The 24,073-nt window shown below is 51.2% G+C and overlaps 1 protein-coding gene across 1 annotated transcript in view; it reads left to right on the top strand.

The window, feature by feature from the left end:
• Positions 1-24,073, top strand: part of MTCL2 (microtubule crosslinking factor 2) — a 77,493-nt gene that overhangs the window by 18,608 nt on the left and 34,812 nt on the right. Inside the window, exons 2-5 of the mRNA XM_058287045.2 lie at positions 639-863; positions 7,953-8,111; positions 21,839-21,901; positions 22,605-23,786. Of these exons, the coding sequence (XP_058143028.1) occupies positions 639-863; positions 7,953-8,111; positions 21,839-21,901; positions 22,605-23,786 (1,629 nt within the window). The remainder of the gene's footprint in view (positions 1-638; positions 864-7,952; positions 8,112-21,838; positions 21,902-22,604; positions 23,787-24,073) is intronic.

The following is a 24,073-nucleotide window of genomic DNA, read 5'->3' as shown; positions in this document are numbered from 1 at the left end:
AGCACAAAGCCTGGTGCATAGTTGGCACTCACAAATGCTCATTGAATGAACCTCTCCTGCTTCCCCATTGTATTTGTTTCTTACGGCTGCTCTAACAAATTTACACAGACTTAGTGGCTTAAAACAACACATATTTATTATCTTATAGTTCTGGAGGTCAGAAGTCCTAAGATCAAGGTGTCTTTGGGCACTGTTCCTTGTGATGGCTCTAGGAGAACCTGTTTCCTTGCCTTTTCCAGCTCCTCCTCCAGCAAGGAGGCTGCTTGCATTCCTTGGCTTGTGGCTCCTTCCTCGCTCTTTAGAGTGCATCCCTGCAGTCTTTGCTTCTGGCATCACATTGCCTTCTCCCACTCTCACGTTGGGAGTGTGAGGACCCTTGTGATTACATTGGGCCCACCTGGATCATCCAGGCTAATCCCCCCACCACCTGATCCTTACCTTTATCAGACCTGCAAAGTCCCTTTTGCTATGCAGGGTACCAAATTCGCAGGTTTGGGGGATTAGGAGGTGGGCATCTTTGGGGGCCATTATTCAGCCTTCCACACAGGGTGCCTGGGACAGGGTTGGGGGCTGCGCACTCAGGTGCCCTGGCTGCTGCCACTGGTCCCCGCAACCTGACTGCCCCCTCCCCTCTGCAGGACGAGATAGAGGAGCTGCGGGCGGAGATGTTGGAGATGCGGGACGTCTACATGGAGGAGGACGTCTACCAGCTGCAGGAGCTGCGGCAGCAGCTGGACCAGGCCAGCAAGACCTGCCGCATCCTGCAGTACCGGCTGCGCAAGGCTGAGCGTCGCAGCCTCCGCGCTGCCCAGACTGGCCAGGTGGACGGTGAGCTCATCCGCGGCCTGGAGCAGGACGTCAAGGTAAGCTTGGGGGACTCCCTCAGCTGTCATAGGTGCCCTTGGTGGATGGGACGAGGAGCCCAGGATCCTGAGTGGGACCCAGGCATGCCCTGTGTGTTCTTGGGCAAGTTATACCACCTCTCTGTGCCTTGGTTTTCTCATCCCTAAAATGGGGATCCCTTGTGAACCAGTAGGCCTTCTGCCAGGGATGCCCCCAAATCACGTGGTAACATGAACCCTTGGGAACGAGTGTAGCTCAGTGGTTGGGTGCCTGTTTTCCACGTGTGAGGTCCCAGGTTCCATCCCTGGTACCTCCTTGAAAGATATATATAAACCCTAGTACTGGCAGCTACTGTGTATTGAGAGTTGATCATACACAGTTGCACGGAGGTTTGTTGATTGTGCTACTGGAGAGTAGTGAAGGCTCTCGTGTAGGCCAGCTCTGTTCAGATCTTGGCTCCAATGTGCCCTAATTTTGTGACAAGTCACCTAAATATCAGTTTCCTCACCTGTAAAATGGGAATAACTGCAGACCCTGCCTCACAGTGTTCCCTGAGGATTAAATGAGAAAATGTGGGTAAAATGCTGCCCTAATAAGAAAAATCTTATTATTCCCATTTTCTTTATGAGGAACCTGAGATTCAAAGAAAGGATATACTTGTCCAAGGTCATGCTCTGTGTGGAGGCAGCAGAGCTCAGGCCCAGGGGCCCCCCAGGCCTCTCTGCCTCGGGAAGCAGAGGGGAGATGGGCTGGAGGCCGGCTCCCTCCTGCCAGGCTGGCTCCCTCCTGCTGGGGTCTCCGGCATGGCCTGGGGCCCTAGAGAGCCACTGCCTGGATGACTTTTGAGCTGAGGCCCCAAGGAGAGAAGTGAGCAGGAGCCAGTGCGAGGGAGGAAGGTGGTCCCAGAGAGGGACTTGGGGGTCCCGGGGAGAGGGACAGGATGGTGTCAGGGAGCTGGAAGTTGTCCAGCAGCTGCTGGGATCCGTGGAAGGCTGGGCGTGGTGAGGGCAGTCACCTGCCTAGAGATGCCCCCCCACTTCTGCCCAAAGATGCAGGCAAATTCAAGCTCTGTAGCATTTCCAGTGGAATATTGAAGAAAACAAATATTAGCTAAGGGGTGCAACAAGAATTTCTGAGGTTACTGGGCCAGAGGGCGTAAACAGTGAGTCCCAGCCTCAGAGGCTTTGGCAGCTCCTGTTGTCTGGAATCTGCTCGGTGGGATTGTGGGGCTGTTGCCCAGGTGAGAAAATGGAGCTCGGAAAGGTGGGGCCTCCAAGGCCCTACCTGAGAGAGCCACTCCGGGAATATTCCAATTCCAATCCCTCCATTGGGAGGGGAGTGTGGGAGGGAGCCCGGGCTGCCCTGAGTGTGGGCCAGGGTAGGGGGGATTTCAGGGCCTGGGGCGGAGCGGGCTGGCTGGGGAGCAGCTGATGGGGCGGGGTAGCTCTCAGGAGTCTGGGCTGGGGGGAGCGGCCCCTTCTGTTGGGATTTGAACTAGCCAATCAGCGCCAGCCTTGCCCCCTTCCTCCCTCCTCCTCTGCCCGCCCCTGCAGCTGGAGCTCTGAGCCCTTTCACGTCCTCGCCTGAGCTGGCCGCCACCCCTGGCCCCAGAGTGCTGGGCTGTTCTGGGGCGTCCTTGGAGACCCCCAGATTGCCGACTTCCCTGGGAGGGCTTGGTGGGCCCAGGTGGGGAGGGGGCTGCCGAGAAGGGTAGCCCAGGAGACTCTGCCAGCCTCTTGTCGCGTCCCCATCTCTTGGGGCCTCAATTCCCCCTTTTAGCAAAGGTGGGCCATAGACCAGCTGAATCTTCCGGGGGTGAGGGGGCCATGAATGGACCCCTCTGCTGGTCCTCACAGAACTCAGGGGGGACATTGCCTGGCATGAGGAGGGTAGATGGAGGTCTCGGGCAGTTGCTGCATTTGGGTAAGCTTCTTCATGTCTTTGAGCCTCAGTTTCCCCAAGTGACAACAGAGGTAAAACTAGTCCCTACCTGTAGATTTCTGGGAGGATAAAATGAGATAATTCAGGTAAGGACAGTGCTGAGCACCAGGTCTGGCATGGGATGTTCACCCGGCAAAGGAGCAAGTGTAGGCTGGGATCTTTTCTTCGTGGTCTAGGAGGAGAATTAATTCGGTGCTAGTGGGGAAAGTGGCTGGGGGTGGGCATGGAGAAGGAAAAGAATCGCCTGGAGGGCTTTTTTCACAATGCAGCGTCCCTGGCCCCACCTTCACCAACTGGGATCCTGTAGTGTCAGGTTCTGGGAATCTGGGGTGGAAATTCCCACCTGAAGTAACCTCTCTGGGAAGCCCGAGGACTCACAAGCAGACGTTTCCTTTCTAAGAAACAGAAAGGAAAAAGTTCTGGCTTTGGCTAATAATGGCTGCTGCTAAGGTTTCCACTACAGACGCAAGAAAACAAAGGTTTTCTCGCTTTCTGTCTGTCTGCTTGTGGCAGCCAAGACTGAGTGGGGGAATACAGGAAATTCTAAAAACACAGGGAGAGGGAAATAATCTTTGCACCTCTGAAATAAACTTGTAAACAGCAAAAACAAAACAAAATTCTGCTTTGGGTTTAATTTCTGTGTCAGACAGGTCACCTCCCTTCTTGGACCCTCAGTTTCCTCATCTGTAAGATGGGGGGTGACACTCCCCCTGTTCTGGGGTTCCTGGGAGGATTCAGCCCTGGTTGTGGATTCAAGTGACAGGGACACCCTGAAGCCTGAGGCCCTGAAGCAGGGCCCCCTCGAAGCTGCAGGCTGGAGGCTGAGCTACAGGCTGCATTTGGCAGGAGCGGGCTCCCCGCGTTGTCAACGCTGACCTCATGGCTGAGAGCTGACCTCATGGCTGAGAGCATTTGTTGGTGCTCGGGGATTTGCCCTGGCTTCCAGAAGCTGCAGCTGCTTCATGTCCCTTAGTGTCTCGGCCTCCCTCCCTTGGGGTGTTGGGATGAAGTGAGACAGGCCTGTGGGGTCCCTGAGCACCTGACCCAGGGCGAGCTGCCTGCCAGGGCTGGTCATTGATACTTCTGTTGGTTTTCCTGTTATGTCGTCAGACGGGGCGGGCTGAGAGCAGGACTTTCGAGTTGACCCCCCTGATCCAATAGCTTCCAGGCTGTGTGACCTTGGGCAGGTAACTTTTCCTTTCTGAGCTGCAGAATAAGGATCACAATCAATTTGGTTTCCCAGGAGATGAAAGGCAAAGGCGCCTGGCGTGTGGCGAGTGCTCAGGAAGTAGGAGCTGATTCTTTTTTTTTTTTTTTTTTTAAAGACTTATTTATTTATTTATTTCTCTCCCTCCCCCACCCCGGTGGTCTGTTCTCTGTGTCTATTTGCTGCGTCTTCTTTGTCCGCTTCTGTTGTTGTTAGTAGCACGGGAATCTGTGTTTCTTTTTGTTGCATCATCTTGTGTCAGCTCTCTGTGTGTGCTGTGCCATTCCTGGGCAGGCTGCACTTTTTTTCGAGCTGGGCAGCTCTCCTTACGGGGCGCACTTTGTGTACGTGGGGCTCCCCTACACGGGGGACACCACTGCGTGGCAGGGCACTCCTTGCGCGCATCAGCACTGCGCATGGGCCAGCTCCACACGGGTCAAGGAGGCCCGGGGTTTGAACCGCAGACCTCCCATGTGGTAGACGGATGCCCTAACCACTGGGCCAAGTCTGCCGCCGGAGCTGATTCTTAAGTCATCCATGAGAGTGGAGGGGTCCCAGGACCCCTGAGGCCCGGGGACAGGAAGGGCCGTGCCCAGGTCACCAGACTCCTGCCTCCCATCCGCCGTGGCCTCTTTCGGGGCACAGGGCGCCGTGGGGATCTGGGATGAAGGGCTCTTTTGTCCACGCTGGAATTCCACGCGCTGCCTCGGGGTGGGCTTTCTTGATACAGCAGCCCTTGGGGGTGTAGAGCAAAAGTGAAAGGGGGGCGATGAATGCGCAAGTCTGTGACTATACTGAGAGCCATTGAGTGCACGCCTTGGATGCCTTGTGTGGCGTGTGACTAAATTAAAAGATAAATTTAAAAAGCAAAAAGGAAGGAGACTCCAAGGAGAATGGGGCAGAGGGGACAGGGGACTCACAGAGGGGGTGGGAGGGGATGAAATCCGTAGATCCATTCAGGAACCTGACTGGGTCCAGGAATCCATGTGGATCAGGGCTTCTGGGCCATGGCAAGGATGGGGATGCCTCACCAGACAAAAGGCCCTGGTGGGGACGGGACACCCCCCTGGTGGGAGCGGGGTGGGGAGCAGAGGCCTGGCCTCCAGCAGCCTGCTCTGTCACCCCAGTCAGAGATCAGCCTGCGCAGTGAGGGCAGGGTGGGCAGTTGAGGGGAGCACCCCCAGCCATGCTAGGGCCCGTGCAGCCTGCGGTGCATATTTGGGCATTCATTCCTTCATCTCCCTCCCTTTTTGCTTATCAGAACTTTGGATTTGTTTGTTCAGCCAACAAGCACTTGTCAGGCATTTGCGTGCCAGACCCTGCACTGCTCCTGGACCACAGAGATGTGAACGAGCCCAGGCAGGGTCTGAGGCCTTGAACACTGTACCCCTCACACCTCCCCAGTGCCTAGGCAAGGTGAATGAATGAGTGAATGAATGAATGAATGGAGTGTTGATCAGAACAGGGGCTTCCTGAGTGAGGATCCATGGTGCAGTGCGCAAGGCGAAACAGTAATCATGATAATGCATTAAAAATTGCTAGTTTTGAGCACTTACTGTGTTCCAGCCACCAGCAAGCATTTATGTCCATCGTGTTGTTTATTCCTCACAAAGCCCTCCAGAGTAGGTTTTAACAACCCAATTTTACAGATGAGCAAAGCGAGGCTTCACATGGTTAAATAACTTGTCCTGAGTCACACAGCCAATAAGTACAAGAACTGGGCCGGAATCCAGGGTTCCCATTTGCAGAGTCCTTGTTCGGATATTGAGGTAGGGATTGCTCATTCTACTTTATGGATGAGAAAAATGGCCTGGGGAGGCTGTGGGAGGGGCCTCGTGGGCCAGCTTCTTTTTGTCCTCGGTGATCTTCAGGGACAGAGAGCAGCAGTGGGCAGGACGGGGCCGCCGGGCAGCGCCGAGCTTCCTTTCTGGCCGTTGTTTTTCCTGGCCTCCCTTGCACACTGCCAAAGGGTCCATGCCGAGCTGGGCTTGGGTCCAGGCAGAGGGCAGAGCCAGGGAGGGCCCTCTTCCCTTCCGGCAGGGAGGAGGCATCACGGTCATTTCCGAGACATGGGCACTGGGCTGCCCGCCCCGCCTGCACCTCCTGCCCGCCACAGGGAGCCCTGGCCACGCTGGCCCCTCAGTCGGCGCCCGGTGCTCCCAGCCCAGCTTGGCCCCCACTTGCTTTATGTGACTCTGCTCTGTAAAATGGGGAAAGGATTGGGTTGAAGATGAGCCTGTCACACAGTAGGTATTCAGCACAGGTAGTGCCCCCCAGCCCCTCTTTCCTCTTTTTTTTTTTTTCCCCTTAAGATTTATTTATTTATTTAATTCCCCCCTCCCCTGGTTGTTTGTTCTCTGTGTCTATTCACTGCATCTTGTTTCTTTGTCCGCTTCTGTTGTCGTCAGCGGCACGGGAAGTGTGTGCAGCACCATTCCTGGGCAGGCTGCACTTTCTTTCGCGCTGGGCAGCTCTCCTTACGGGGCACACTCCTTGTGCATAGGGCTCCCCTACGTGGGGGACACCCCTTCGTGGCAGGGCACTCCTTTGTGCGCATCAGCACTGCGCATTGGCCAGCTCCACACGGGTCAAGGAGGCCCGGGGTTTGAACTGCGGACCTCCCATGTGGTAGATGGACGCCCTAACCACTGGGCCAAGTCCGTTTCCCCCTCTTTCCTCTTTCGCAGTCCCAGAAGCCTTTGCTTCAGCTCACGAGCAAGTCTTGCTGCGATTGCCCAGCTCAGAAGGGCTTCTTTCCTCATCCCCAGAGGCTCCCTTTCGTGGCCTTCTCCCCCAGGGACAAGGCAGAGGGTATCCTCAAGGAAAGCTGCGGAGTCCCAGAGTCCTCTGGAGTTTGCAGCTCCCATAGCTCCTTTCTGTAGGGAGGCCTGGACACCTGCCCAGCCTTTGTCATTCAGGGTGCATTTTCCATCGCAGACAATTGGAAGCAGGCTTTGGGGTCACATCACGACCTCCAGCAAGCCCCACCCTTCTCCGGGCTTCAGCTTCTCATAGCGGCAGCCACCATGCGTCCAGCGCACGCTGGGTGTCAGACGGTGGGCACACCTTTCTGTGAAGTTGCTGATCCTCCCGTAGGCCCGTGCGTTTGGTCTGATTATTATTGAACCCATTTATAGTGGAGGAAGCTGAGGCTCAGAGTGGGAGGATGTTTTGACCAGGAGCACATGCTGGTCACTGGCAGAGATGGGATTCAAATGACTCCAGCACTGCCCATTTGGCTCTGGGTTTCCACTCCAGCGCTCTCTCCTCTTCTCTTTAAAATGAGCTTCTGCTCCTGCCATAGGATCTTTTTTTTTTTTTTAATAGATTGTATGCTTTATTAATATGTATCAATAAAACTGATTTAAAAAGTATACAGGGAAAAGACAAAAAATTTTAAAAAATACACTACAATTCTGCACACATGCAAAAGTGTATTAAAATAACCAGCACTCACGTGCTCATCTCTTACTTTAGATATTAAAAGATTATTAATGAAGCTGAATTCCCCCTGAATATTCCCATTATCTTCCTGCTCCCATATATGAAATTGTTATCTTGTTGCCATAGGATCTTGTGAGATGGGCCAAGAGGGTGGCTAGGAGAGGCCTTTAGTAACATTGAAAGCCCCCAGAAAATGAAAAGGCATTCCTAAGAGACTGGCAGGCCCTCTACAGCTTTCTCAGGACGGTACTATGGTGTAGACATTGGGAGTACAGGGTGCCTGGGTTTGGGTCCTGGTTCTGTTACTACCTGGCTGTGTGACCCTTGGTGAGTTACTTGACCTCTCTGTGGTTCATGCCATCATCTGGTAAGTGGGGAGAATGAGAGTCCCTGCCTGCCTTGGGGGGCCTCAGCAGCTGAGGTGGAACAGCCTGTGGGGCTTGCAGTGTGGGTGCTACCGCCCTGGCTGGCCTCACTGAATCCGCTCACGCCCTTGTCACTGCCCCGCTTCACCCAGGTCTCCAAGGACATCTCCGTGCGGCTGCACAAGGAGCTGGAGGTGGTGGAGAAGAAACGGGTGCGGCTGGAGGAGGAGAACGAGGAGCTCCGGCAGCGGCTCATCGAGACGGAGCTGGCCAAGCAGGTGCTGCAGACGGAGCTGGAGCGGCCGCGAGAGGTGAGGGCACTCCTGTCTCGTCCTGGCAGGGCCGGCCTGGGGCCGGGGAGGCCGGCGGGCCCGTGCATGCCCCAGCCTGCCGGTGTCTCCATGAGCTCTCGTGGGAAATGGGCTCAGTTACGCCTCGCCGGCAGGGTTGTTCATTCATTCCTCCAGCACACATTCACTGAGCACCTACTGCATACACTGTGTGCTGGACCCTAAGGAGACAGTGCTGAACAAAAGAGCCCCAGTTCCTGTGCTCGGGGAGCTCACACGCTAAGGAGACAGCCATCCAGGAAAGATCACAGCTGCTGGAGAGATGAACCGAGAAGATATCACACGTGCCCAGCCCAGGGCCTGGCCCTTTGCACCTCAGTTTCCTGCTCTGTGGATGGGGCAACCGTGCCCCGAGTCAGTGTGAGGACTGAGATAACTTGTGTGGTTGTGCTTTAGGGACCCCCTTGTGTGCCGTCAGTGCCGGGGCAGGGGCACTGGCTCTTGAGTCTGGGGGCTGCGATCTCGCTCCCCGCTTGTGGCCTGCAGCGCCAGCCTCTGTGTCGGTCAGGCCTCCAGCCTGGCAGGCCGTCTGCTCCTCCTGCTGTGAGTTGGGTGTACAGTGTGTTCAACTAGGTCCTGTGTCTCGGCAGTGTCTACAAAGACCCAGTGAGGTAGTGATTATGTGCATCTTACGGATGGGAGAACAGCCCGAGAGAGGGAGGGAGTCCTCAAGGTCGCACAGGGCCCCATGACTCTGCAGCGTGCTGACGGCAAACCCTCAGCTTAGGGGGCCCCCGGGGTGTCAGCATGGCAAGGGCACCTTGATTCCAGGGTCTGTGTCCCAAGAAGCCCCGGGGAGGCTTCGGGCCCCAGAGGCACAGCTGTCTGGTGGCTCCCATGGTCTCCTAGGATTGTACATGCTCCTGGGGCACAGCTCCGCCCCACAGGCACTTCCTGCTTCCCGAGAGGGCAGGCATGTTCTGACAGGAGACACCGCTGCCCTGAAGCCGGAATGGTCCTCCAGCTGCCCTTCCCGTGGTCCGACGTGCCTACGTTCTCTTGGAGTGGAGAGAAAGGCTGTGGCAGCCCGGGGCTGCTGTGGAAACCTGCCCTGCCTGGGCTGGGGAGACCCCTCCCTGCAGGCAGCCTCCCACCCCCGCGCCCCGCCCGCAGCAGAGGGCACCACCTGCGCACGTCTCCTTGCTGCCTCGCCTGGCAGTGAAAACGGGGGACGGTTTCAGAAAGCGCCTTAGAAATCGTCCTGTCCCTGTTGTACAGGTGAGGAAACTGAGGCCTGGAGAGGGGCAGCTTGTCTGAGGCCAGTTAACTTTCCTTTCCTTGGCAGAGATGATGCCGAACCCTGAAGTCACTTCCCTTCTCTAAGTCTCAGTTTCTTCAGGCCAGGATTATGAGCATCTTGGGCTTACATGGTTATTTATTGTTATTTGTAAGATTGGATAACCATAGAATACTATGAAGAGGTTACAGAGGATCAGCTAGCCATATGTGTACTGATGTGGAAAGATCACCACGGTGCATTGTTAAGCAGGAAAAGAAAGTTCTAGAACGCTAAGTATAATGCCATCCCATTGTTTTTTTTAAGTCTGTGCTTATGTGTGTAAATCATGGCAAAAGTCTGGAGTTAGACCCACTAAACAGAAGAGTTAGAAATGGTGGGAGTGGATGTGAGATGGCTTTTCTTTTTACGCTATTAATGCTGTAGTTAGGTTTTTATAAGGAGGATGTATTTGAGTATTACTCGTGGACTTCTGAACAATGAAGTCAAGCATACCCTTTGCGGTGCATGGCGCACAGTAGGTGCTTTAGAAGCACTCGTTCACTTCCCTGTAAGGCGGATGTCGCCGAGGCTGGTCTCATCTTTCCCAACGTGCCCCTTGCTGTCTTGGGAGCCTGGGCATGGATCCTGGGTCCTGTATTTATCTGCTGAATGCCCTCTCTCGCCTCCCTCTCCTGCCCGATGCAGTTGCTATGGAGACGGGGGTCCCTTAGCAATGCTTCTGCCAGAGCTCCTCAATCCCATCATCCTGATCTGCCTTTGCCATCCTGACAGGTTGCCGTGGCGATGCTGTCACTGGGCTGGGAACAGGAGCCCCTGGCCCGAGCTGATGTTGTTGTCATGGAGATGGCGCTTAGCTAAGAGAGAAGGGAGCGGGGCAAACCCTAGCCGCGCTCAGCTGTCGCACTGTTGCCCCAGGACCGTGACACCAGTCCCATCCCCCTTTCTTGTATTTTAGGCAGAAAGCCAATGCCAGTGTTGACGTGATTCACGATGACATAGCTGCTGTGTCTGAGTGTGCACCCTGTGCCAGGCGCGGCTCCATGTGCTTCCATGCACCCTCCCGTGGGCTGACCCTCACCACGGCCTCCCCACCAACAGTGCTGGTGTCCTCACTTTACAGATGGGACTTTTTTTGTGGGCAGTTTTTAAATTGAGATAGAATTCTGTACCATAAAATTCACCATTTTAAAGTATACAGTTCAGTGGTTTTTAGTCTATTCCCAGTGTTGTGCAACCACTGCCACTAATTCCAGAACATTTTTATCCCCCTAAAACGCAGCCCCGTACCTGTTAGCAGTCACTCTCCATTCCCCCCATGCCCCACCCAGCCCTTACAACCACTAATCTACTTTCTGTCTCTGTATTTGTCTATTCTGGACATTTCATGCAAATGGAATCATACATAATGCAGCCTTTTGTGACTGGCTCGTTTTACTTTGCATGTTTTCGAGGTCCGTCCATGTCGTCACATGTTTCATTACTTCATTCTTTCATGGCTGAATAATGTTCTCTTGTATGGGTAGACATTCTGTTCATCCATTCATCAGCTGGTGCACGTTTAGGTGGTTTCCACGTTTCGGTTATTGTGAATAACACTGCTGTGAACGTCGTGTTCAAGTTTTAGCGTGAGCGTATGTTTTCAATTCTCTTGGGCACCTGCCTAGTGGTGGAATTGCTGGGTATAGATGAGACTCTTTAGCCATGTGGGAAAAGGCAAAGAGAAGGTCCAAACCAGGACCGTCTGTCTCCCAAATCCAAATGGTCCCAGCCAGGGGCCTTCCTACCACCCGCTGTGCTTTCAGGACCCCCGAAGAGGCTGCTCGCACAAGCTTCTCGTCCCCGCTCCCTGGTGAGCACGGTGAGGGGGCAGGAAGGGCCTGAGCCGCGGGGTCAGACCTCGTGGGGTCAGGCCCCAGGTCTGCGCTAGTTTGTGTGGTGGAGGGAAACCACGAACTTGGTGCCACGGCCGCTTGGCCTGGCTGTGAATCTTCTCTTTTGCCCTTACTTGCCGTGTAATCTTGGGCAAATAACATACCTGCTCTGGTGCTGTTTCTGTTTTTATAAAATGGGAATAATAATCCCTCTCCTGAAGGATATTTGTGAGGATTCAGTGAGTCAAGTTGGTAAAGTGTTTAGCACAGAATAAGGGCTTGGTAAAATACTTAGCATCATCGTTACCGTCTCAGCGCTCATTACGACGGCTGTGGGTCTGGAGAAGCGTTTACCTCAGTTAAGTAACTGCCGTCCCTGCTGCCTGTCACGTGGCTCACTCCAGAGAGCTGCTGGAAGGAGCAGCTACCTTGCACGTCGGCGGCTGCAGTTGGCAGTGCCTCTCTTGTGACTTTTGCTCTGGGGCTCACGTCTGCACCGGGACGTGTTTTCTCGCGCAGGGCCCCTGCGTCGGGCTCGGCTTCAGCCCTCAGCCTTGGACGCGCCCCTCCCACCCCAGGCTCTCTCTAGAGTAAATTTCGTACACGCGGCCCAGTCTGTTTTCTGTCAGACCTGCCTAAACATCCCCTTCGAAGCTTGGCGAAAGTCCGCATGGCTGTTGTGGCGGAAGGTTCCTTTTAGTCCTGGGAAGGCTGGCCTTTGTTTCCTGGCAGCGGGGAGGCCTGGGAGGTGTTAGCGGGACCAGGGCCCCTTCAGGCTGTGCTCAGGCGGCTTCTCCGTGCTGGGGCCTGAGGGGCAGGGGAGGATCCGCTGGTCTCCTGGGGAAAGAGGCTAAGGGAGGAGGAATTAGCTCAGGCTCTTGCTAGGAGCCTTGGGCCAAGGGTGCTCAGACAGGCCCCCTCCCTGCTGGAAGGCACCTCTGTGAGTGCCCGGGGTGGGGAAGGCCCTGCTGCAGGCGCGGGGCACCCTTCCCGGCCTGGGGTGCCAGGACATCCGCCTCTTGGGTAGGGACTGGCTCTGCCCCTGGGCATCCACAAAGGAGCTTTGACGGGCCCTGGCTCCCTCTGAGGGGCACGGCAGCCCCCCGGGCCGCCTGGCCAGCTGCTGTCCTCTCTGCGCTCTCTGAGCCTGCCTTGTTTTCCGTCCTAAGCTGCAGAGCAGTGTGGGAGCCAAAGAGACTTAGATGAGGTGGGGGAAGTCTTCATGCTCAGGCCTTCTCTGCCCCCCACCCCTCCTGTCTGGTGAAGTTCTAGCTGCTCTCAGCGTACTTTCACCTGCACATGGGGCACTTTCTCTCTGCCTGCTGAAAAGCGTACAGGGACTTTTCTGGGGGAAAGGACACTTTCAAATGTTGACTTTTGTTTTACGACTTCCGTCCTGCCCGACACTTAGTTACATACGTAGTAGAGAAAGATTAGCCAATACAAATAAGCCATAAGAAAACAAAAATCACCTATATCCAACCTCCAGAGGAAATTACTATATGTGTGTGTACTTAATTTTTTTCTGTTTATGCATTATATATATATATATATATTTAAATGTGGATGCATATATGTATTTTTTTTTAGGAGGGTACCGGGGATTGAACCTAGGACCTTGTAAGTGGGAAGCAGGCACTCAACCACTGAGCTACATCCACTCCCCAATGAAAGTTGCTTTTTTCATTTGTTTGTTTCTTTTTAGGAGGTACTGGGAATCAAACCCAGGACCTTGTACATGGGAAGCAGGCCCTGGACCACTTGAACTACAGCCGCTTTCCTGTATGCATTTTTAAGCTAAAAAAATAGTGTAAGTTCAGTAGATCAGAAATATTACTACGAAAGCACATAAATGCATGCCTGGCTCGCCTCTAAGGAAGGGTTTACCAGACTTAGGCTACATTGGTTGCCTCCAGGCTTAAGGCTGAATGGCTGGGTTCATGGCGTTCCTTTTTGTACTTTTTCACTTTTGAACCATGTGATTATATTATCTAGCAAAAATTCATAGAAATAATAAAAACCACACCTTGATCAGGTCTATTCCCCAGCTGAATCCATGATTTGTAATTTGGTTTGTGTCCATGTTGCTGTAACACGAATTTCTCTCTCTATGTATCGTATTGCATTGACTGTTTCTGAAACGTATAGAATAATATAGCCTAGAATGTTGGGTTCTTTTGGGTTGTCTTCTGCCTAAGGTGCTTATTATAAAAATCAAAGAGAACAGAATTAAATAAACATAGGAAGGAAAGAAAGTCTAAAACAGCACCATCTATTTCCGTATTTTAAATGTAGAGCCAAAGTCTGGAAGGAGCCCCACCAGACTGTCAGTAGTGGCATCCCTTCGGGAATGGAGGAGGATGGAGGGAGGGATGGATAAGAAGAGGGCTTTTGCTTAATCTGCATTGTGTAAATTTTTTACAGTGACGTATTTTTGTGTATTAATAGATTTTTTAAAATATGGGGAAGCGCACTTGGCCTAGTGGTTAGGGCATCGTTTACCACACGGGAGGTCCTTGGTTCAAACCCTGGGCCTCCTTGACCCGTGTGGAGCTGGCCCATGCGCAGTGCTGATGCGCGCAAGGAGTGCCCTGCCACACAGGGATGTCCGCCTTGTAGGGGAGCCCCTCGCGCAAGGAGTGCGCCCCATAAGGAGAGCCGCTCAGCACGAAAGAAAGTGCAGGCTGCCCAAGAATGGCACCGCACACACAGAGAGCTGACACAACAAGATGATACAACAGAAAGAGACACAGATTCCCGTGCTGCTGACAACAGAAGTGGACAAAGAAGACGCAGCAAATAGACACAGAGAACAGACAACCGGGGCGGGGTGGGGGGGAGAGTGGGAGGGAAGGGGAGAGAAATTAATAAATAAATCTTTAAAAAAATATATGGTGTAGTTACGTTTAAACGTTCACTGCACTGTCACTGTTAACAGTCTGGTGTCCATTCATCAGACTTTTTTTGCCATGTGTATACTAATACAACTCCCCCCCACACTATTCTTATAAAAATGGCATCATGCTGTAGTTTTTTTCTAAATAACAGTTTTATTGAGATATAGTTCAAATACCATAAAGTTTGCCTTTTTTAAAATGTATAATTCAGTGGTTTTTGGTATATTTCACAGAATTGTACAACTATCACCGCTCCCTAATTCCAAAACATTTTCATCATCCCCAAAAGACACCCTGCACCTCTTGCCACTCCTCCCTCCCCTCATCTTCTGGCAACCACTAACCTACTTTCTGTCTCTATGGAGTTTCTATTCTGGACATTTCTGATGAATGGGATCATACAATATGTGGCTTCTTTCCCTTTGAATAATATTTTGCATGTTCATCCACACTGTAGCTTGCATCAGTACTGCCTTCCTTTATGTGGCTGAATAATATTCCGTTGGATGGATCGATCATATTTGTTTCTCCTTTCCTCACTTGATGGATATTTGGGTTGAAGGCTTTATATTGCAGGTTACTTTTTTTTCCATAACAAGGTGTCTTGAGACCTTCCCATGTCAGTGAACTCAGGTATCCCTTGGTTCTTTCTACAGCTTTGCTCGTCTTGTTTGTTTATCTTGATGCTTGGGATTCCTCAGTTCCTTGGGGACCCCTGACTCCCCTTTCTGTCACCCCACTTCCCTCCTCCAGGGAGTCCCAGTACCATGGACTGCAGTGCTTCAAAGGGCTGTGGTGACCTAATCCATCGCTCAGTTTTATAGGTGATAAAATGGAATTTTGGGGAAAGGAAGGGGTTCTCCCAAGATCATAAACTGGGTCCCCCGAGTTTAACTCCCAGCCTTGGCCATAGCTCCTCCCACAGAGCTTGTGATAGGCTGACCCTGAGCCCCCACCTCACCGCGGCGGTGGGGGTGTGGGAGGGGGTGAGTGTCTCCTGCTAAGCACCCCCACCCTGAGACCATGTGCAGCTCTGGTGGGGGGGTCTTATTTTGTGGCCCACACTCCCTACTCTTTCCTTTTTGCCTTTGAAAGAACCCACTTTGGGCCTCCTGAAGTCTGGCTCCCTGCATCTGAAATATCAGCCTCTGCCTTCCTGCCTCATTTACATTTCAAAAGGTCTTTTTAGGATTTGATTGGGCCTTAAGATAATACTTTGGAGCCCATCTGGGGTTTCTGTCCCTGGCTCAGTGTTTCTCAGCCTTGGCCTCCTGTTAGAGTCAGTTGGGAAGCTATTTAAAATACCGGATCCTGGGACCTACCCCAGATCAACTATATCAGGATGTCTGGGGGGAAGCTTGGGCATCAGGTGTTGTTTTTTTTTAAGATCCCCTGGTAATTCTGATGTGCACCCAAATTGAGAACCAAGGTGCTAGCACCACTCTAGATCAAAGAAGGCACGTTTGCTCCCACCCAGTCTTTGAAACTAGGTCAAGAACTATGTCATGAGCTATTTCCAGGTCGCTGTGAGTTTGCTTTGAGACCTTGGACAAGTCCCTGACTTTCTTGGCCTCAGAGAGCTTGGTTTACATAAATGGATCTCACCTGAATTCAGGGATGAGCTGTGAGAGGTAGGGGGTGAGGAAGGGTGTGTATCCAAATCACCTGGGGAACATTTTCAAACATATCTTTGAAAAGTCAAAAGCAAACTAAGTGTGGTTTCATATAACACCCCTCTTATGGAAAGAAGTGGATTTAATTGAGTCACTTTTTAAAACACTGATTTCTGTAAAAGTTCTTTGCCTGAATGCTTACATTTTGAAAGGCATATGGGGGAAGCAGACGTGGTTCAATTTAGTGTCTGCCTACCGTATGGAGGGCCTGGGGTTCTATACCCAGGGCCTCCTGACCCGTGTGGAGCTGGCCCATGCGCAGTGCTGATGTGCGCAAGGAGTGCCGTGCCACGCAGGGGTGTCCCCCACGTAGGGGAGCCCCACGCGCAAGGAGCCGCCCCACGTGAAAAAAGTGCAGACTGCCCAGGAGTGGTGGCACTGCACATATGGAGAGCTGACGCAGCAAGATGATGCAACAAAAAAGAGACACAGTTTCCCGGTGCCACCTGATAATACAAGTAAACGCAGAAGAACACACAGCAAATGGACACAAAGTAGACAACGAGGGGCCGGGCGGGGTGGGAAGGAGAGGGGAGAGAAATAAATAAATCTTAAAAAAAAAAAGGGCATATGGGAATTGTCTGAAAAAAAAGGGAGGGGTTTTCAAACATTCCTTTGATTTCAAAATGTATTTGAATGCAGATGCCTGGGTGCCCTGAAAGCTGTCTAGTATTAGAGAAAACCCAGTAGAGGGTGTTGAGCTCTTTCCCTTTGAAGGTGATTCTATCCAGTAATGATGTATATCCAAGTCTGGTAGTTTCATTTTTCTTAAATTGTTTTATTATGGAAAATTTAAAACATATGCAAAATAAAGGGAATAGCAATAATAAGCTGTTAAATTTTTAACAGCTGCTCTCTGAGAGAAAAAGAAAATTCTGTTTTGTTATGTTTGCCCATTTCGCTGGTGTAAATACTTCCACCACAGCCAATTTCAAGCTACCAGTGTGAAGTCACTGAACTTGGAATTGGGAAGAGATGTGCTCTGTTGACTCTCGAGTCCTTAGGAGCCAGCTCCAGCATTCTACCGCATAGCCTAACAAATCCCCATGCACCCATCACCCACTTCAACAATTATCTGTTCTGGGCCTGGATCAATCTTTTTTCATCTATACTCCCAACCATTGACCCTTGTCCCAAAGTTATTTGGAAGCAAACACAGGACATTATATCATTTCATCAGTCAACATTTTTCCTTTGTATCTAGAAGATAAGTTGTCTCTATTTTAATTAATTACAAACACAGTTATCACATCTAAAAACAATAATTTCTCCATGTCATCAAATATTCAGTCAGAATTCAGTTTTTCCTGATTGCATCTTTTTTTTTTAAGTTTGTTGAATCAGGATCCATATAAGGTCCATGTGTTACAATTGATTGATATGCCTCCTAATTCTATAGAACCTGCATGTTCTTCTGTTTCTTTCTCTTTTTTCCTTTTTTTTTTTTTTTGAGGAAGAAGTTTTTTGTTCTGGAATGTATCCCTGAATCTGGATTTAGCCGATTGCATCTCCATGGTGTTGCTTAACATTTCCTCTGTTCTCTGTATTTTCGGTGAACTGGTAGTTAGCTCTGGAAGCTTGACTAGGTCCGGCTTAGATTGTTTTGGCAAGGCTGTGTCATCAGTGGTGGCATGTACTTCCATCTGGAGGAACTTGATGTCTGGCTGTCCTTCTTGGATATCTGGATGGTCATTGCCTAAATCCATTAATTAACTAGGGGTTGCAAAATAATGACTTCTAGTTCTGTTATTTCATCTTCATTTATTAACTGGAATACTTCTATAAAGAGAAACCTCTCATCAACTGTTCATTTACTCTGAGGACCAGTCATATAGGAAAGCAGGATAACTACTTAATTCTTTACTTTTGTTTACAGTTTTAAAAATAATGAATCAGTTCCCTAGCATCTTCCAAAGGTGACCAATGAATTTATTTTGTTTTTTAAGTATCATACATTTGTGAATTTAAACATTTGAGGTGCTTTATTCCTTCTTTTTAAATTTTAAAATTATTCCATTTTTAACCAGTAGAATCTTATTCAAGTTGACTCCTGAGTCTTTTTTTTTTTTTAATTTTTAAATTTTTCTCCCCTTCCCCAAACCCTCACCCCCAATTGTCTACTCTCTGTGTCCATTCACTGTGTGTTCTTCTTTGTCCGCTTGCATTCTTGTCAGCGGCACCAGGAATCTGTGTCTCTTTTTGTTGCATCATCTTGCTACATCAGCTCTCCATGTGTGCAGCGCCACTCCTGGGCAGGCTGCACTTTTTTCTGTGCTGGGTGGCTCTCCTTATGGGGCACACTCCTTGCGCATGGGGCTCCCCTAAGTGGGGGACACCCCTACTTGGCAGGGCACTCCTTGCGCGCATCAGCTCTGCTCATGGGCCAGCTCATCACATGGGTCAGGAGGCCCTGACTTTGAACCCTGGACCTCCCATGTGGTAAGTGGATGTTCTGTCTGTTGAGCCAAATCCGCTTCCTGCCCGAGTCTTTTTTAAGACAAACTTAGTGGTTTTTGGTAAGTTCCTTCCTTTCTGATATAACAAGATATTTTAAGTTCAACCTGAAGATTTCTTGCCCTAAACATAAGATCAGATATTTTTTCAAGGAACCCTCCTTCCTCTTAGTGGGAAGTGTTATTTGGAGACCGTGATCTGGATGCTACAGGTCTTCAATACTACTGGATTGTTTCTAGGCCCTTTTTGTGATTTGGACTAGAATTTTAAAAGAATATAAAATACAACATGAATTCTCACTGGTTCCTCAGATTCAGGCCAACAAATTTTTTATCTATCATTTATTTGCTTTCTTTCAAGCTGAAAAGTTCTCATTTCCTTCATCCTATATCTCATACACAACATCCTCAGAATAAAAATACCAATACTTTCATGTACTTACTGAAATGATGTACTGACTGAGAATGGTTTAAAGTAATTTGCTATTCTCTTAATCCTTGCAGTATATTCCGTTAGGCTGGATAGGCCATTTACTGGTTTTAAAGTAACTTGAAACAGTTCTTCTCACTGTGGTTATGCCATCAAAAATTAGGATAATTTGTTTCATTTTAATTTTGATTTTTAGGGATTGCTTTTTAAACATTTTAAAATTTTATTTTTGACATTTTGGTATCTTTCATCTGACCATCCATATCAAATGTTGTTCCCATTCAAACATTACCTAGCATCATTGTTTAAGATCAAAATTCTGGTTCTATGTCTAGTGGCATTTTGAGTTCCTTTATGCCTCAGTATTTCAATATCAAGAGAAAGGATTGTATGAAAAATTGGGATAGTCTCCATGATTCCAACTAAATAAAGGACAAATAACCTGAAAAAAAAAAATTTTTATTTTAATAATTTTGAAAAATTTCTACATGGGCCCTGAACCAAATTTATAAAAAGAAGATACTTGGCAGCAGACTTGGCCCAGTGGTTAGGGCATCTGTCTATCACATGGGAGGTTCACAGTTCAAACCCGGGGCCTCCTTGACCCGTGTGGAGCTGGCCCATGCGCAGTGCTGATGCGCGCAAGGAATGCCGTGCCCTGCAGGGGTGTCCCCCGCGTAGGGGAGCCCCACACGCAAGGAGTGTGCCCCGTAAGGAGAGCCGCCCAGCGCGAAAGAAAGTGCAGCCTGCCCAGGAATGGTGCCGCATGCACGGAGAGCTGACACAAGAAGATGACGCAACAAAAAGAGACACAGATTCCCGTGCCACTGACAACAGAAGCGGACAAAGAAGACACAGCAAATAGACACAGAACAGACAACCGGGTGGGGGGGGAAGGGGAGAGAAATAAATAAATAAATCTTTTTAAAAAAAAGATACTGGGTAGCAGATGTGTCTCAAGCAATTGGGCTCCCGCCTACCATATACGAGGCCCCAGGTTCACAGTGAATGGACACAGAGAGCAGACAACAACAAAGGGGGGTGGAGAATAAATTTTAAATATGTATTTTATATTTTATTTTTTATAAATTTTAAGATATAATTAAAATTTTGTAGCCCTCTCTCTTTTATTTTTAAAAAAGATTTATTTTTAATTTTTAATTTATTTCTCTCCCCTTCCCCTCCCCATTGTCTGCTCTCTTGTGTCCATTTGCTGTGTGTTCTTCTGTGTCTGCTTATATTCTTGGCAGCACCGGGAATCTGTGTCTCTCTTGTTATTGCATCATCTTGCTGCATTAGCTCTCCGTGTGTGTGGTGCCACTCCTGGGCAGGCTGTGCTTTTTTTGCATAGGGCAGCTCTCCTTGGGGGGCACACTCCTTGCACATGGGACACCCCTACGTGGGGGCATCCCTGCATGGTATGGCACTCCTTGCACGTGGCAGCACTGTGCCTGGATTAGCTCACCACATGGGCCAGGAGGCCCTGAGTTTGAACCCTGGACCTCCTATATAGTAGGTGGATGCTCTATCAGTTGAGCCACATCCGCTTCCCTCTCCCTTTAGATAAATGGTAGATACTTGCTTTTGTCACTTATCACATGCTGGGGATGCTCCATAGCAGTAACTAGAAACGTTCATTTCTTTTTACCTTTCTGTTATTCATCTTGCTGCAGTGTGCTCCATTGTATAAAAGTCCTGTAGTGTTTTCAACCAGGGTCTTATTGAAGAACTTTTTGAGGTATTTCCAATCCTTTGTTTTTGCAAATAGTGCTGCAACAAATACCCTTGTGCATATATCCATTTTTATCTTTGGGATAGATTCCTAAAAGTGAGATTACCAGGTTAAAGGGTAAATGCATTTATAATTTTGCTAGATATTACCAAATGCCTCTCCATAGAGCTTGTACCATTTTGTGTTCTTGTTAGCAATAGATGAGCCTTCTTGTTTCTGCATAACCTCACCAATAGACTATGTTGTCAGGTGTCTGGATTTCTACCTGATAGGTAAGAAATGGTTTTTCATCTTAGTTTTAATTTACATTTCTCTGTTTTGAGTGCACGTGAGAATCTTCATATGATTAAGAGCCAATTGCATTTCTTTTCCTTGAAGTCTTTTTCATATCTTTAGCCCATTTTTCTATAGGTTTGTTGACCTTCTTGTTCTCTATTTTGTGAAGTGCTATATATATTTGGGATATTACCCTTTGCCAGTGTTATAAAATGCAAATAGTTTCCCCAGTTTGTCATTTATCTTTTTAATTTTCTTGGGGTGTTCCCCCATGTAGAATTTGATTATGTAATCAAATGTATCGATTTTTTTTTCTCTTATTTGGAAACTTTTGCAGTTCAAATTATTTGTGATCCGTCCCTCACTATCATTTCTAAGCCTCCTGTGTAATTATGATTCATTGTATCCATATTCATTTTGTTTATTGCTATTCATTCTGAATTTCCCACTAGAAGGTGAGTTCCATGGGGACAGGATTCCTTGGGAAACAGACCCTGAGACACAGGCTTGCACACGGGGTTTATGGAAGAGGCCCCCCAGGAATAGCGCCAGCGCCGGGCAGAGGGAGGAGCTGAGCTGCGGTGCAGGCACACCATGGGCCTCCGCAGGTCCTGTGGGGAGCGCTGGAACTGGGAGGGCCCTTGTGTTGTCCCTGATTGAAGCAAGGTAGCCTCAAGCAGCCATTTGATGTGAGCTGCCTTGGGGGAGAGCACATGACCTTGGCAAGGACCGTGGCTGGAGCGAAGGTCTTCGCTGGCGGAGTATCTTGGTCCTGAGCAGAAGATCTGGGTGCGGCCCCACAGCATCCTCCCCGGGTGCCTTGTCTGTCCTGTTCACTGCTGTTTTCTAGCCCTTTCTGTGCCTGTCATGTAATAGGTGCTCCGGAAATCTGGTCTTGGCCCAAGCTAGCTGGATCTCCGTGTAGGGGTGGGAGAGGAAGGAGAGGCGGCCGGAGCAGGTGTGTGTAGAAGCATCTCCCTAGGTGCTTCTGGCCTGTCCCCCAGTTGCAGCCCCCTGGGTGGTCTCTAGGGCCCTTCCTCCTCAGCAGCTGCTGAGTGAGACTCTTTGGATGCCTCATCACCCTCTTTAATTCTTTTTCTCTTAATCTTCCTCCAGCATTCCTTGAAGAAAAGAGGAACTCGTTCCCTGGGGAAGATGGACAAGAAGACTTCAGTGCAGGTACTTCTCGGCAGCCCCTCTGGCCCCTGGTGTAGCCCCCCAGGCAGGTTTGGGGGAAGGGTTCCAGGCCTAACTCCAAGTGGCCCGGTGAGCCGCTCCCCCCAGCTTCAGCTGTGGTTTCCCTGGGCCCACATCCTTAGCCTTGCTGCCCCTCAACTTCCTAAAACCACACCCTGAACCATCCAGAGGTCAGGCGTCAGGGACCCGGCTGTGACGCTCTGTCCCTTGATTGCCAGGTGATAGGGCGAGTCACATCACCTTTCCAGCCTCAGTTTCCTCAGCTGTCCAAAGGGCACACGATCCCTGTCTTGTGAGTTCGTTGTAAGAATTGCAGTGCAGTATGCAGCACAGGCCATGGCATCACGGTGGCTTCTAGTGGTTCTAAAAACAACTAAGTACCTGCATCACCAGGGGGCAGCTGATCTCATTCCCCCTTTCTGCCGCTCTGTGAGGCCCCATTTCACAGATGCGGAAACTGAAGTCGCTGTGACAGTAGTAGCAGCAGCCGCCATCTCTGTTCACCCTGGCTAATGTCACCTGCTCCAGGAAGCCCTCCTGGGCAGCCCAGCCTCTGCGTGGGCCCCTCCTTGCTGCAATGTCAGCACCCCCCACGCAGCGTTTTAACGCGCCCCGAATGCCGTGGCTGGCGCCGAGCTTCCCGACCCTAACCTTCCTGGGCCGTGTCTGTCCCCGTCGGCCGCAGGAGGACAGTGCGGACCTGAAGTGCCAGTTGCACTTCGCCAAGGAGGAGTCGGCCCTCATGTGCAAGAAGCTGACCAAGCTGGCCAAGGAGAACGACGGCATGAAGGAGGAGCTGCTCAAGTACCGCTCACTCTACGGCGACCTGGACGGCGCCCTGTCGGCCGAGGAGCTGGCCGACGCCCCGCACTCGCGGGAGACCGAGCTGAAGGTGCACCTGAAGCTGGTGGAGGAGGAGGCCAACCTGCTGAGCCGCCGCATCGTGGAGCTGGAGGTGGAGAACCGAGGGCTGCGGGCCGAGATGGACGACATGAAGGATCACGGCGGCGGCGGCTGCGGGGGCCCCGAGGCCCGCCTGACCTTCCCCGCGCTGGGTGGCAGCGAGTGCGGGGAGAGCCTGGCCGAGCTGCGGCGGCACCTGCAGTTCGTGGAGGAGGAGGCGGAGCTCCTGCGGCGCTCCTCGGCCGAGCTCGAGGACCAGAACAAGCTGCTGCTGGGCGAGCTGGCCAAGTACCGCTCCGAGCACGAGCTGGACGTGACGCTGTCGGAGGACAGCTGCTCCGTGCTCAGCGAGCCCTCGCAGGAGGAGCTGGCGGCCGCCAAGCTGCAGATCGGCGAGCTCAGCGGCAAGGTCAAGAAGCTGCAGTACGAGAACCGCGTGCTCCTCTCCAACCTCCAGCGCTGCGACCTCGCCTCCTGCCAGAGCACGCGGCCCATGCTGGAGACGGATGCCGAGGCCGGGGACTCCGCCCAGTGCGTGCCCACGCCCCTCGGCCAGGCCCACGAGCCCCCCGCTGCCCGGCTCTGCCGAGCCAGGGAGGCCGAGGCGCTGCCCGGGCTGAGGGAGCAGGCGGCCCTGGTCAGCAAGGCCATCGGCGTCCTGGTGGCCGATGCCAACGGCTTCTCTGCCGGCCTCCGGCTGTGTCTGGACAACGAGTGTGCCGACTTGCGGCTGTATGAGGCCCCCGACAACAGCGAGGGCCCCAGGGACCCCAAGCTCATCCATGCCATCTGGGTGCGGCTGCACGTGCTCCAGGAGGAGCTCAGCACCTTCGCGCGGAAGGCGGACGCTGTCCTGGGCAGCTCCGGCAAGGAGCAGCAAGAGTCCTTCTCGCTGGCCGCCTTGGGCTCCCAGGGGCCCTCCAAGGACATTCTTCTGGCCAAAGACCTCGGCTCCGACTTCCAGGTGAGATGTCCGCGGCACGGGCCCTCTTGACTTTTTTAATGGTTACTGAGTCATGTGTCAAGACAAGGACATAAATCACAGGTTCAGCTTAATGAGTTTTCCCCCAGGTGAACACAGTCATGTAATCATTGCCCCAACCGCAGAGAGGCTATGGCCAGGGCTCTGCAAGACCCGTCACGCCCTCCTCTTGTCACTGTCCCCGCTTCCAAGGGAAGTCCTCTCTTGATTTCCAGTACCACAAAGTAGTTTGGTCTATTTTGAATTTTCGTTGGAGTGAATCGCTTGGC

Source organism: Dasypus novemcinctus, chromosome 24, assembly GCF_030445035.2.
Source record: "Dasypus novemcinctus isolate mDasNov1 chromosome 24, mDasNov1.1.hap2, whole genome shotgun sequence".
Classification (NCBI taxonomy): domain Eukaryota; kingdom Metazoa; phylum Chordata; class Mammalia; order Cingulata; family Dasypodidae; genus Dasypus; species Dasypus novemcinctus.
Note: the sequence above shows the minus strand (reverse complement) of the source record. Positions and strands in the feature narration are given on the sequence as shown.